The following is a 14,626-nucleotide window of genomic DNA, read 5'->3' as shown; positions in this document are numbered from 1 at the left end:
GATTTTTTCCTTCATTTCAACTTTGGTGAATCTGGCAATTATGTGTCTTGGAGTTGCTCTTCTCGAGGAGTATCTTTGTGGTGTTCTCTGTATTTCCTGAATTTGAATGTTGGCCTGCCCTACTAGGTTGGGGAAGTTCTCCTGGATGATATCCTGAAGAGTGTTTTCCAACTTGGTTCCATTTTCCCCCTCACTTTCAGGCACCCCAATCAGACGTAGATTTGGTCTTTTTACATAATCCCATACTTCTTGCAGGCTTTGTTCATTTCTTTTTCTTCTTTTTTCTTTTGGTTTCCCTTCTCGCTTCATTTCATTCATTTGATCCTCAATCGCTGATACTCTTTCTTCCAGTTGATCGAGTCGGTTACTAAAGCTTGTGGATTTGTCACGTATTTCTCGTGTCATGGTTTTCATCTCTGTCATTTCGTTTATGACCTTCTCTGCATTAATTAGTCTAGCTATCAATTCTTCCACTCTTTTTTCAAGATTTTTAGTTTCTTTGCACTGGGTACGTAATTCCTCCTTTAGCTCTGAGAAGTTTGATGGACTGAAGCCTTCTTCTCTCATCTCGTCAAAGTCATTCTCTGACCAGCTTTGATCCGTTGCTGGTGATGAGCTGCGCTCCTTTGCAGGGGGAGATGCGCTCTTATTTTTTGAATTTCCAGCTTTTCTGCCCTGCTTTTTCCCCATCTTTGTGGTTTTATCTGCCTCTGGTCTTTGATCATGGTGACATACTGATGGGGTTTTGGTATAGGTGTCCTTCCTGTTTGATAGTTTTCCTTCTAACAGTCAGGACCCTCAGCTGTAGGTCTGTTGGAGATTGCTTGAGGTGCACTCCAGACCCTGTTTGCCTGGGTATCAGCAGCAGAGTTTGCAGAAGATAGAATATTGCTGAACAGCGAGTGTACCTGTCTGATTCTTACTTTGGAAGCTTCCTCTCAGGGGTGTACTCCACCCTGTGAGGTGTGGGGTGTCAGACTGCCCCTAGTGGGGGATGTCTCCCAGTTAGGCTATTCAGGGGTCAGGGACCCACTTGAGCAGGCAGTCTGTCCCTTCTCAGATCTCAACCTCCCTGTGGGGAGATCCACTGCTCTCTTCAAAGCTGTCAGACAGAGTCGTTTGCATCTGCAGAGGTTTCTGCTGCTTTTTTTGTTGTTGTTGTTTAGCTGTGCCCTGTTCCCAGAGGTGGAGTCTACAGAGACAGGCAGGTTTCCTTGAGCTGCTGTGAGCTCCACCCAGTTCGAGCTTCCCAGTGGCTTTGTTTACCTACTTAAGCCTCAGCAATGGCGGGCGCCCCTCCCCCAACCTCGCTGCTGCCTTGCGGTTAGATCGCAGACTGCTGTGCTAGCAATGAGGGAGGCTCCGTGGGCGTGGGACCCTCCTGGCCAGGTGTGGGATATATTCTCCTGGTATGCCCGTTTGCTTAAAATGCAGTATTGGGGTGGGAGTTACCCGATTTTCCAGGTGTTGTGTGTCTCAGTTCCCCTGGCTAGGAGAAGGGATTCCCTTCCCCCTTGCGCTTCCCAGGTGAGGCGATGCCTCGCCCTGCTTCAGCTCTCACTGGTCGGGCTGCAGCAGCTGACCAGCACCGATTGTCCGGCACTCCCTAGTGAGATGACCCCAGTACCTCAGTTGAAAATGCAGAAATCACCGGTCTTCTATGTTGCTCGCGCTGAGAGTTGGAGCGGGATTGTGTTCTTGATTCAGTACTCAGCTTGAACATTATTGGTGTATGGAAATGCTACTGATTTTTGTACATTGATTTTGCATTCTGAAACGTTACCAAAGCTTGTGTATCAGGTCTAGAAACATTTTGGTAGAATTTTCAGGGTTTTCTAGGTAAAGAATCATATCATCAGCAAAGATAGATAATTTGCCTTCTTCTTTTCCTATTTGAATGCCTTTTATTTCTTTCTCTTGCCTGATTGCTCTGGCTAGGACATCAAGTACGGTTCAGTAGGAGTGGCAAGAGAGGACATCCTTGTCATGTTCCAGGTCTCGGGGGAATGCTTTTTGGCTTTTGCTTATTCAGTATGATATTGGCTGTGGGTTTGTCATAGATGGCTCTTACTATTTTAAGGTCAATTCCTTCGATGCCTAGTTTGTTGAGGGCTTTTAACATGAAGGGATATTAGATTTTATTGAATGTTTTTTTCTGCATCTATTGAGATTATCATATGGTTTTTGTTTTAAATTCTGTTTATGTGATGAATCACATTTATTGATTTTTGCCTATGTTGAACCATCCTTGCATCCCAGGAGTAAAGCCCACTTGATTGTGATGGATTATCTTTTTGATGTGCTGCTGGATTCAGTTGGTATTTTGTTGAGGATTTTTACATCTGTGTTCATTAGGTATATTGGTCTGTAGTTTTCTTTTTTGTTGTTGTATCTTTGCCGGATTTTGGTATTGGGGTGATGTTGGTTTCATAGAATGAGTTAGAGAGGGATCCCTCCTCCTCAGTGTTTTGGAATAGTTTCAGTAGAGTTGGTACTACCTCTTCTTTATATGTCTGGTAGAATTTGGCTGTGAATCCATCTGGTCTGGGGCTGTTTTTGGTTGGTAGGCTTTTTATTACTGATTCAATTTTGTAACTCATTATTAATCTATTGAGGATTTCTCTTTCTTTCTGGTTCAATTCTGGGAGGTTGTGTTTTCCAGGAATTTTTCCATTTTTTCTAGATTTTCTAGCCTGTGTGCATAGAGATGTTCATAGTAGTCTGTGAGGATCTTTTGTGCTTCTGTGGAATTCGTTGTAATGCCACCTTTGTCATTTCTGATTGTACTTATTTGGATCTTCTTTTTTTCTGTTAATTTAGCTAGCAATTCATCAATCTTATCAACTGTTTATTTCATTTGTTTTAGTCTCAATTTTGTTTATTTCTGCTCTGATTTTAGTTACTACTTTTTTTCTGCTAGCTTTGGGTTTAGTTCTTATTTTTCTAGTTCCTTTAGGTGTGACATTACATTGTTTTAGGTTGTTGACTTGAGATCTTAATGTAGGTGTTTAGAGCTGTAAACTTTCCTCTTAACACTGTGAAGAATTTTTTGATATCTGCCTTTGTTTACCCAAAAGTCATTCAGGAGCAAGTTGTTTAGTTTCCATGTATTTTTGTGGTTTTGAGAATTCCTCTTGGTATTCTTATTTTTATATTTTTATTCCACTGTGGTCTGAGAAGATGCTTGGTGTGATTTCGATCTTTTTTTTTTTTTGTCTTTGTACTGTTTTGATGTAGACATCTATTGCTATAAACATCTCTCTTAGCACTGCCTATGCTGTATCCCATAGGTTTTAGTATGTTGTATTTTCATTTTCATTTGTTTCAAGACATTTTTGCATTTCTTTTTTAATTTCTTCACTGCCCCAGTGGTTATTCAGGAGCATGTTGTTTAATTTCCACGTATTTGTACAATTTCCAGAGTTTCTCTTAATCTTGATTTTTAGCTTTTTTCCATTATGGTTTAAGATACTTGATATGATTTTGATTTTAAAAAATTTGTTGAAACTCGTTTTGTGGCCTAACCTATGATCTATCGTGGAGAATGTTCTGTGTGCTAAAGAATGTATATTTTGCAGCTGTTAGATGAAATGTTCTATAAATGTCTTTAGGTCTGTTTGGTCTATAGTGTAGAACAAACTGGATGTTTGTTGATTTTCTGTCTAAATCACTTGTCCGGTGCTCAAAGTGGGATATTGAAGTCCCCAATTATTATTGTATTGGAGTCTGTCTCTCACTCTTTAGCTCTAATAATATTTGCTTTGTATGTCCATGTGCTCTGGTGTTGGATGTATGTATATTTACAGCCTGTAATATCTTGTTGCTGAATTGATCCCTTTTCATTATATAATGACCTTCTTTGTCACTTTTTATGTTTATTTGACTTAAAGTCTTATTTTGTCTGATATAGAAATAACTACTCCTACATGCTTTTGGTTTTCATTTGTGTAGGATGTTTTTTCCCATTTCTTCAGTTTCAGTTTATGCGTGTCTTTATGGATGAAGTAAGTTTGTTTTAGGTAGCACATAGTTGGGTCTTGCTTTTTATCTATTCAACCATTCTGTATCTTTTAGTTGGGGAATTTAAACCATTTACATTCAGGGTTGTTATAGATGGGTGAGGACTTAACTCCTGTAATTTTGTTAATTGCTTTCTGATGCTCTTGTATATCCTTTGTTCCTTTCTTCTTCCTTTATCGTTTACCTGTATAATTTGGTCTCTCTCTCTCTGTTTTTTTTTTGTGTGTGTGTGTGTGTGATAATGTTTGATGCCTTTTCTTTCTCATTTGTGTTTCTGCTTCACCAGTGAGTCTTACACTTTTTGTGTGTTTTCACGATAGCAGATATCATCCTCTTGCCTCATGATGTAGGACTCCCATATGCATTTTTTGTAGGGCTGGTCTAGTGATGATGAATTATCTCAGTTTTTTGCTTGTCTGGGAAAACCTTTATTTTTCCTTCATTTCTGAAGGATGGCTCTGTTGGGTATAGTATTCTTAGAAGCCAGTTTTTTTGTTTGTTTGTTTTTTCTTTTAGCACTTTGAATGTATCACCCCATTCTCTCCTGGCCTGTAAGGTTTTTGCTGAGAAATCTGCTGTTAGTCTGATGGCAATATCCTTATATGTGAGGAACTCACAGAACATTTGACATTTTTCTCTTGCTGTTTTTAGAATTCTGTGTCTTTGACTTTTGACAGTTTGGCTATAATGTGCCTTAGAGAAGACCTTTTTAGGTTGAATCTATTTGAGGATATTTGAGCTGTCTTTATTTGGATATCTATATCTTTTGCAATAATTGGGAAGTTTTCAGCTATTATTTTGTTAAATTGGTTTTCTTTTTTTTTATTGAGACGGAGTCTTGCTCTGCCACCCAGGCTGGAGTGCAGTGGCCGGATCTCAGCTCACTGCAAGCTCCGCCTCCCGGGTTTACGCCATTCTCCTGCCTCAGCCTCCCGAGTAGCTGGGACTACAGGCGCCCGCCTCGTCGCCCGGCTAGTTTTTTGTATTTTTAAGTAGAGACAGGGTTTCACCGTATTAGCCAGGATGGTCTCGATCTCCTGACCTCGTGATCCGCCCGTCTCAGCCTCCCAAAGTGCTGGGATTACAGGCTTGAGCCACCGCGCCCGGCCAAATTGGTTTTCTGTTCCTATGCCCATCTTTTCTCTTTCTGGATTTGCAAGAATTTGAATATTTGGTCACTTTATGGTCTCCCATATGCCATGTAGGCTTTCTTTATTCTTTTTTATATTTTATTCTTTTGTTGTTATTGTCTAATGGGGTTATTTCAAAAGGTCCATCTTCAAGTTCAAAAATTCTTCTACTTGTTCTACTCTGTTGTTGAAACTCAATTGTATTTTTAAATTTCATTTGTAGAATTCTTCAGTTTCAGGATTTCTGTTTGGCTCTTTTTAATGATATCCATCTCTTTGTTGAATTTCTTTTTCAGAACATACATTGTTTTCCTGATTTGTTTTTATTATCTGTGTGTTCTTGTATCTCACTGAGTTTATTTAATAACTTTGTTTTCTTTTCTTTTCTTTTTTTTTTTTTTTTTTTGAGATGGAGTCTCATTCTGTCGCCCTGGTTGGAGTGCAGTGGTGCAATCTAGGCTCACCACAACCTCCGCCTCCCGGGTTGAAGTGATTTTCCTGCCCCCGCCTCCAGAGTAGCTGGGACTACAGGTGCACACCACCACACCTGGCTAATTTTTGCATTTTAAGTAGAGACAGGGTTTCACCATGTTGGCCCGGCTGGTCTTGAACTCCTGACCTCAGGTGATCCACCTGCCTCGGCCTCCCAAAGTGCTGGGATTACAGGCATGAGCCACCATGCCCGGCCAATAACATTGTTTTGAATTATTTTTAGGAATTTCATACATTTCCTTTTCTTTGGGATCTGTTACCAGAGAATTATTGTGTTCCTTTGAGGTGTTATTTTTCTTTCCTTTTTCATTTTTTCTTGTGTCCTTATGTTGAGTTCTGTGTATCTGGTGTAATAGTCACTTCTTCCAGTTACATGGATTGGCTTTCATAGGGAAAATTTTTTTCCTGTAGGTGTATCTATAATGTTGGTTGGGTAGGGTGCTTTGGATTTGATTCTCAGTGGGTGCAGGAGTGTAGTTTCTATGATTTTTCCAGCCATAATCAGTATTAGTGTTTTCTGTGAGTTCTTCAGTGACTTGGACTGTGGTAGTTAGTGGAGGCTATGGCAAGGCTCTGCTGGGAATAGGGACACCAGGCAGACTGGTCATCACGTACTAGTAGTGATGGCAGTGGCAGGCAGGATGGGCCCGTCCTCAGGCTTCCCAGATGGCATGCACAGGCACCAGTGGTAGCAGGCAGGGCAGATCAGTCCCCAGGCCCGTGGATGACATGCACAGGCACCAGTGGTAGCAGTAGTGAGTGAGGCAGGCCTCTCCAAGGTCCCTGGATGATGTGCATAGGTGCTGGCAGTGCTCAAGGTGGTTTTTTTCCAGGGCACCTAGTGGTGGAAGGAGGGGCCAGGCCGATCACCAGTGCCTCAGACAATGTGTGTAGTAGTGGTGGGCCCCTAAGTGGTGTGTGTGGACTCCCAGTGGTAAGTTTTCTTTTGACCTTAAGCTTCTCACTGCAGTTTAAAAAGCTTATCTGAGTTATGTCTCTGACCATATTGTACTTTGGGTACAGAAGCAAAAGTGTTGAGCAGAAGCTAAGTTGATCCACAGTATTTTGGGGGGACTTTGTTTGGGTTGTTTGCCTCATCACAGCAGTGTGAAGCTAGATGTTTGCCTACATCCTATCTTGAGTTTTCTACTCTTAAGAAGCAAAAGTACAAAGGTTCTGTCACACTAAGAAAAGGTGCTTTTTGAAAGTATTTAAGCCTTACTGAAAGCTGTCTGTGGCCATTTCTGGAAACCTCTTTGAATCTAGTATGTCCGTGTCCAGTTCTGTTTCTCAGCAACATCTGGCATCTCCTGAAATGCCAGGATATCAGTAAGTTTACAATAGTAAGGTAGACTACAGTAAGTTTCTGACAAAAAGATGGGTGGAAATAGTTGAAATAAATCTGGCTGAAGGATGAATTTCTTGAAGCAGCTCTTAAAATTGTATTATCACTTTCCTGCATGATAGCCTACTTTCTTCCAAGGCTTTTTCCTTTAGCTAGATGAAAATGTGACATATAGGCTTGTCTGGATCCTTCCTGAAAGCTTCCCTAATATATTACAGAGGCGCTTGTTAGCTGTGGCAGCCTGGCTCTACAAACCAGACTTAAAACATTAGTCTTGTGCCTAACCAAACAACTTGGGCTTTAGGTTGGCTATGAGGGGAAGACAAGATATTCTGTGAAATAAGTAATCATCTTAATATGAGCATTAAAAGTAAAAGCTTAGGCTGGGCACAGTGGCTCACACCTGTAATCCCAGCACTTTGGGAGGCTGAGGCCGGGCGGATCACCTGAGGTCAGGAGTTCAAAACCAGCCTGGCCTACATGGCAAAGCCCCATTTCTGCTAAAAACAAAAATTAGCTGGGCCTGGTGGCACATGCCTGTAATTCCAGCTACTCGGGAGGCTGAGGCAGGAGAATTGCTTGAACCCGAGAGGTGGAGGTTGCAGTGAACCGTGATCGTGCCATTGCACTCCAGCCTGGGCAACAAGAATGAAACTCTGTTTCCAAATAAATAAATAAATAAATAAAAGGCAAAAGCTCAGAAATCCAATTATTTGCTTCTGGTAATTTATTAATTGACATATTAATTTCATTTAATTATTTACTTCAGGTAGATTTACATCTGCTATATGTTTACAGGAAAAAGATGAAAAGCCACTTGAACATATCTTCTGTTTTCTTAATGATCTGTTCTTCTTTATAGGGGATTTTTGACATCGTGTGAAGCAGAACTACAGGAGCTCATGAAACAGATTGACATAATGGTGGCTCATAAAAAATCTGAATGGGAAGGACGGACACATGCTCTAGAAACTTGCTTGAAAATCCGTGAACAGGAACTTAAGACTCTTAGGGGTCAGTTGGATGTGACACATAAAGAGGTAAAGCAGTTTATTTGTTCTTCTTTTTGATATTTTTATGTTGTATTTTATATTAAATGTGTTTCTTAAATATTTGTTGAAGAAATAATTTGTATACCAAGTTAGTTTCTTTATTGTTTTTTATTATACTTTTGCTGTTTTCTTTTAGAAGAAAAATTCATTGTGAAAATGTATAAAAATATTAGCATTTATTTCAAGGATCATTTTACCTTGGTTACATGTAATATATACATAACTTCTTTAAGAAAGTGTAAAAGGTTACCACACATTGTCTAACCTTCATCATATTACATGTTCATATTAACATTCACTGAGTTTCATGAAACTTGCTTTTGGCTTCACTTTGTGGCTGGTATTACACAACAAGTTCCATATTAAAGAATTTGCCTCTTTTGGTTAGATTTAAAGTAAAATTAAGAGAACCCTTTTAAAAAAAAAAAAGCCGCCGGGCGCGGTGGCTCAAGCCTGTAATCCCAGCACTTTGGGAGGCCGAGACGGGCAGATCACGAGGTCAGGAGATCGAGACCATCCTGGCTAACACGGTGAAACCCCGTCTCTACTAAAAAATACAAAAAAACTAGCCGGGCGAGGTGGCGGGCGCCTGTAGTCCCAGCTACTTGGGAGGCTGAGGCAGGAGAATGGCGTAAACCCGGGAGGCGGAGCTTGCAGTGAGCTGAGATCCGGCCACTGCACTCCAGCCTGGGCGACAGAGCGAAACTCCGTCTCAAAAAATAAAAAAATAAAAAAATAAAAAAGCCATGTTTACCCATGTTGAAAATTAGGGGAGAAGAAAGAAAAGAAGAAAATAAAAATTACCTGCAGTCCCACCACTCATTGATATTGGTAATTTGGGGAAAAGTTTAATAATATTTGCTGGTTGCCTTCTCATAAATTTAGCTGGTAAATTAGGAGGAGTACTCTGAATTTTGGAAGGGAAGTAGAAAGCATTTATGTGTGAGGGTTACCTCTTAATTTTTGGTGTGGATGTCAATCTCAGAAGGATTGGAAGAGTTAGAGTTATAGGGGAGCACTGGTCCCATTTCTCACTCTGAAGACCTTTCCTACCAGTAGGATCACCATTCATTAAGGCTGTCATCAGCTTACTTAGGTACACTTCTGTGAATGGTACACACTGAGATTGTGATTTTGTTGAGAAAACTTATTAAGAATATTTTAGAAATGTTTCCCGTAACAAGGAAAGAGTTTGACTTGATAAAAATGTTATTATGCTTACCCAGAAAATTTCTCCTTGGTTGGCCATTTGTACTTTGGGTCAAAGTAGTACATGGTAACAATGACTGTATCAAAGTTTTCTGCTAATGCTGTTTGTTAAATTGCAATTAATTTAAAATTTGAGTAGACCTTTGAGAATATATTTTAAAATTACACACGATGCAAAAATACAGAAGGTGATGCAAAAGTACAGTGAATAATCATGTTTGATTTTTTAAAAATCATAATTTAGGCAGAGTCAGTGTTCCTTTTATGGTAGGCTACTTAGCTAGCACTTTGTTTCTCCTAGGGCAAAACAAAATTCTGTTTAGCAAGTTGAAATGAAAGTGGTTTTCTGGTTGATAAATAGATTTTTTTTTTTGTTAGAAACTCATTAAAGAATTGTGATTATGATAATATTTAGTCACTGTGATGCTAAATTTGAACTTATTCCTGTGGCTTAGTTTTAATGTCATGGGCATTATTGCCATTATTTAATGCCCTTGACATCAAAATTTCTCTTAAAGAGAAATTCAGAGAGATTAAGGGATTAAATGGATAGATTCCATGGTAAGGATTTGAAGATTTTAAGTTTGGCCTGGGGACATACAAGAAATTTAGAATTGCAGCTGTCTGGTCAGTTTGCTACTATCATTGATTGGGCTGCTGAAAGTTGATTAAGTTTCTAGAAGTAGATTTCTGAAGATAATCTAGTAATGGGAATCTATTCCATAGAATTCGTGTGGGAGATTGTGTTGCATTACAACTCTTTCTTTCTTTCTTTCTTTCTTTCTTTCTTTCTTTTTTAAGGAACAAATGTGTTTATTATAGTGCTGAAAAATTATGACCACCAACAACCAGTGAAGGGCAGGAAGGAACAACACTATGAGATCATGAAAATATCTTGCTTCTTGTATTAGGCTGTTCACATTGTGATAAAGAAATATCTGAGGCTGAGTAATTTATAAAGGAAAGAGGTTTAATTGGCTTATAGTTCTGTAGAAGCATAGTGGCTGCTGAGGAGGCCCCAGGAAACTTTCAATTATGGTGGAAGGCAAAGGGGAAGCAGGCCTGTCTTCACATGGTGGAGCAGGAGAGAGTGAAGGGGGAGGTGCTACACACTTCTAAACAACTAGATCTCAGGAAAACTCACTATCACGAGAACAGCACCAATGAGGATATCTGCCCCCATGATCCAGTCACCTCCCACTAGGCCCCACTTCTAACATTGGGGGGTTACAGTTCCACATGTGATTTGGGCGGGGACACAGACCCAAACCATATCACTTGTCAACAACCTTTCTTCTCTTGCCTTAACATTTTTGGGATTCTTTCCCAAACCTATTAAGTAATCATGATGGTTACAAATTTTCCAGTTCTACCACCCTTTCCAGTGCATTATTTTTATATCTTCATTAAAGGGGCAAAGCAAATCCCCTACTTGTAATAATAAGACAGTATTGGAGACTGCCATTAAAACACAGGACAAGTAAAAAACAGATCTGTTCCAAGACACACGGGACTATCAATTTAGGAAATACACAGAAAATTAAAAGTTAAACTCAGTTGGATACATTAAATATGTGCCACTTTTTGTATGTCAATCATACCTAAATAAAGTGATTTTAAAAACAAATGATTCAACCTGTACCACCAACAGGTTTTGAGTATATATACATTTAATATGTATTTATGAGTGGAGAGCAACCTTAAACGTTTTAAACAGCAGAAATACACAAAACAATTTTAGGTGGAAATAATACAAAGTGCCTTGTGTTTCTATCCTAGAATCAAATCATAGAAGTCTCAGGTTATTAATAAAACAAATATTGTTTTGAATATTAAAAATCATGTGTTTTGGGGAGGGAGAGGATTAACAGCCTTTCTCTGCCTTAAAATACTTTGCATTTTATGAAATTTACAATTGGAATGGAGGAGCTCCTAGAGTTGTTAGTATGCTAGGGAGGGAAATTGATCACAGGAGCAAACTATTGTTTCTTAGTGCTCAGCTGGAGAAGTTTTCACTTAAAAGAGCTGTTGAAGTCATTTCTATTTTAGAAGTGTACTATAAATGACTTTTTCTAAGTATTAACTAGAATTAATGGTAATTTGTGAAATGTTTTACCATTTTAAAAAATTAGAGTCTATGTCTCAGCCTGTGAAGCAGCAGACACTGCTGCATGTCATAGTCTAACACCTGCAGTCCACCAGTCTGCATGGACTGTAAGCAGGTGTGGCGAGAACCGGAGTTCACCTATCAGCAACATGACCATGGAATTGACTGTTGGGCCTTTCTACTATTAATTACCATATATGTGCCTTTTTTTCTGGTATTTTATTCCCACTGGATGCTTTTTATTAAGACCTTATACCTGTGAACACATTTGGAGCACAACTTACCATCTTCAAGGTGCAGGTGGAAAATTGGGAGGCAGTAAGCAAGAAGAGTGCACTCACTCTCCGTTGTTACTTTTCTGGAGCCCAGGCTTGTCTAGCATGAAACTGGAGGTGAACCCAACCATCTGTATCTACAGGGAGACTTCTCCCATGGTCTTCTCTTGTGGAGATTCCTCTGCCTCTGGTGTCCCACCCTGGCTGCAGTTCTTGTCCTGGAGGCCAGCAAAGCACCTGGGGTAGAAGTTGTCTTACAGCCGTATTAACTCCTTCAAGGAGAGCAGCAGACTCTTCCATGGCAGGCAGCACCCCCTCCAGGAGGAAGAGCCACCTCAGGAGGATGTGTCTCCTCAGAACTTTTCAGGGATGTTTACCCCTTGTCCACCTTTGATTTTTTTTTTTTTTTGTAATGATTTCCGAATTCTGGCCTCTTTCGCTGTGCTAGGAATGTCCTTTTGTTTTGGGTTGGTGAAGGCACATGGGTGCTTATGTGCATCTAATTTCTGGCCTTTGGTGCTCAGCTTTAATTGTTGGCACCAGGCACACAGAATGTCCTGGCGAATCAGGTTAACGGGTAGCAGTTTAGAGGGTAATGGAGGGATTGGTGTCTTCTTCTGAGGTTTTAGGTTGTTGTCACTGAACTCTGCCTTCCTCTTTGGGCAGAGCACTTTGTCACCTTTAACAGGTATTTTCATTTGGTCCCCTTTGCTGATGTTCCTGGCAAAGCAGTTGTGCTTGGTTAATTAGAAGTTTGCTGATCCTCTTCCCGTGACTTCTCTGTGGAGTTCCACTCTTTGCCTTTTTGACCTCTCCATACTCAGAAAAGAAGTGGAGATTGATAAAATTTTTCTTGAATCAAAACACTTCTTTCAAGTATGTGTTATAACACATTGATACTCCGATTTGAGCAGTATATGATACAAGAACTAGAAAATAGGGCTTTATGTTTTTGTCATTGTATTAGTTCATTCTTTCATTGCAATAAGGAACTACCTGCGACTGGGTAAGTTATGAAGAAAAGAGGTTTAATTGACTCACAGTTCCACAGGCTGCACAGGAAACATGGCTGGTGAGGCCTCAGGAAACTTAATCGTGGCATAAAGTGAAGAGGAAACAGGCACATTTTCACATGACAAAGGAGGAGACACAGAGCAAAGGGGGAAGTGCTACATACCTTTAAACAACCAGATCTCATGAGAACTCACTATCACAAGAACAGCAAGGGGGAAGTCTGCCCCCTGATCCAATCACCTCCCACCAGGCCCCTCCTCCAGCACTGAAGATTACAGTTCAACATGAGATTTGGGTGGGGACATAGCCAAACCACATCAGTCATTCTTATTTGTTTGAAAGGTACAGACCTAGAAGCAGTTAGTCCTACGGTGTAAACCACTGCTAATCAAATGACAGGTCCATGATGAGATTAAAAGCTTGCACCGGAATGTAAATCAGTGTATATCCATCTTTCGCTGAGAAAATTTTGCTTGTAAGAATGTCAGTTACACTGAATGGTGTGTTTCATGACATACTTGATTTACACTCTTGCCTCAGGCTTCTTATGTGGGATTGCTGTCTGTGAATAACTTCAGCCCACCTGCAAATCATACTTGGTGGATCACTAATATAAGCAACTTATTTTGTAAGTTAAGGCTTTCTGTGTTTCTGGTTACAGTGTTGGCACTGGGTTGGTTTTAATGGACATTCCTGCAGTTATTATCTTCTAGCTCCCTACAGGGCAAGTTGACTTTATGAAATGAGTAAGAAATTTGGAGTCCTGGCCTTGCCTCTTTTCAGCTGAATGGCCTTGGACAAGTAACTTCCATCATTATTAGCATTTAATGTTCCTGAACTTTTCTTCACCTTTAATATTTATACTTGTCACAGTAAATAAAAAGAAAAATAATTCTACAAGGCTCATAAGAAAAAATAGTAATCTTCCCTACCCTTCTGAACCTAGGATTCTTATTTCTGTGAGGAGTAATTTCAAGCCTTTAACTCTTTCTTTTGGCATTTTCTCTATGTTTCCATAGAGAAACTGCTACTTTTACTGCTATATTTACTGCTATATTTTCATTTGTAGTTTTAGCTGCTTAATGACTTGTACTATGAAAGATGAGGGGTTTTGCTCTCCTACGTATAATTATCATCCCCTCATCCTTCCAGGAGTGTATATCTTAATTTTTTGTTAGATCAGTATTCAGTATTTATATCATTAACATGGTACATATTATTCACAGTTGAGTCAGGTAGTGTAATTATAAGCAGACTTGTTTTTTGTACTGCTTTTTTGTTTCCTGGAAATTACTAATTGTCTCACTTTCATTTGGTTTTTTAAACATACCTACCATTGATTGTTTCTGAACTCTCTGACACAGGTGTAAATCTTCTGTCATTGTGTTTAGACATGGCAAGTAATCTATTTTCTTTTCTTTCATTTCTTTTCCCTGTGAAGACATCTCTCCTGGAGCTTGCCATTCTCCAATGTGGATAGGTTGCTTTCAAGAATATAGCTGTCATCGTGAGAACTCCCTTCACCATTATTCTGGAGGTTTTCTGTGCTCCTCTATTTGTGTTTCTTTGCGTTCTCTGTCACCATATTTATATGTTTACGTTTCCATTTTGACAGAGCATAGTTTTGAGATCTTGTATATCTGAAAATAATCTTTATTGTATTTTCAGGCCTGATTGGAAGTTTGACTGGCTGTAGAAATCAGCTTTAGAAGTAAATTTCCCTCAGGATGTTTACAGTTAAATATGAATTATTTCAGACTTTAATATTTGGTAATGGCAGAGTAGGTAATTTGGGCCAGTCCACTCACTGAGGACAAATATTACGTTAGATTTAAAAAAATTTTTGCTTGAAGTAAAATGCTATCAGGATGGTGAACAATTACCAGACTGGGATCTGGGCTGGGCAAGAGGTTCAGGGAGGTGTGTCCAGGGTTTGGGGCCATTATTAACTGAAAGTAAAGAAGGCAGCCAAGAGGATAAAA

At 39.6% G+C, this 14,626-nt stretch overlaps 1 protein-coding gene and 1 pseudogene across 34 annotated transcripts in view; one reads left to right on the top strand and one right to left on the bottom strand.

The window, feature by feature from the left end:
* The window catches only part of CEP63 (centrosomal protein 63), an 86,934-nt gene that overhangs the window by 21,889 nt on the left and 50,419 nt on the right, over window positions 1–14,626 (top strand). For all 34 annotated transcript variants that reach the window (XR_004437329.1, XM_033212590.1, XM_033212596.1 and 31 more), the window contains one exon: window positions 7,850–8,027. Coding sequence is in view for 33 of the 34 variants with exons in the window: in XM_033212590.1 (XP_033068481.1) it covers window positions 7,850–8,027 (178 nt within the window). In the remaining variant the exon portion in view is untranslated. The remainder of the gene's footprint in view (window positions 1–7,849; window positions 8,028–14,626) is intronic.
* Window positions 11,575–13,335, bottom strand: LOC117084528 (annotated as a pseudogene).

The sequence above is a fragment of the Trachypithecus francoisi genome, unplaced genomic scaffold (assembly GCF_009764315.1).
Source record: "Trachypithecus francoisi isolate TF-2019V2 unplaced genomic scaffold, Tfra_2.0 Lachesis_group0, whole genome shotgun sequence".
Taxonomy (NCBI): domain Eukaryota; kingdom Metazoa; phylum Chordata; class Mammalia; order Primates; family Cercopithecidae; genus Trachypithecus; species Trachypithecus francoisi.
This window is presented reverse-complemented; position numbering and strand designations above follow the sequence as displayed.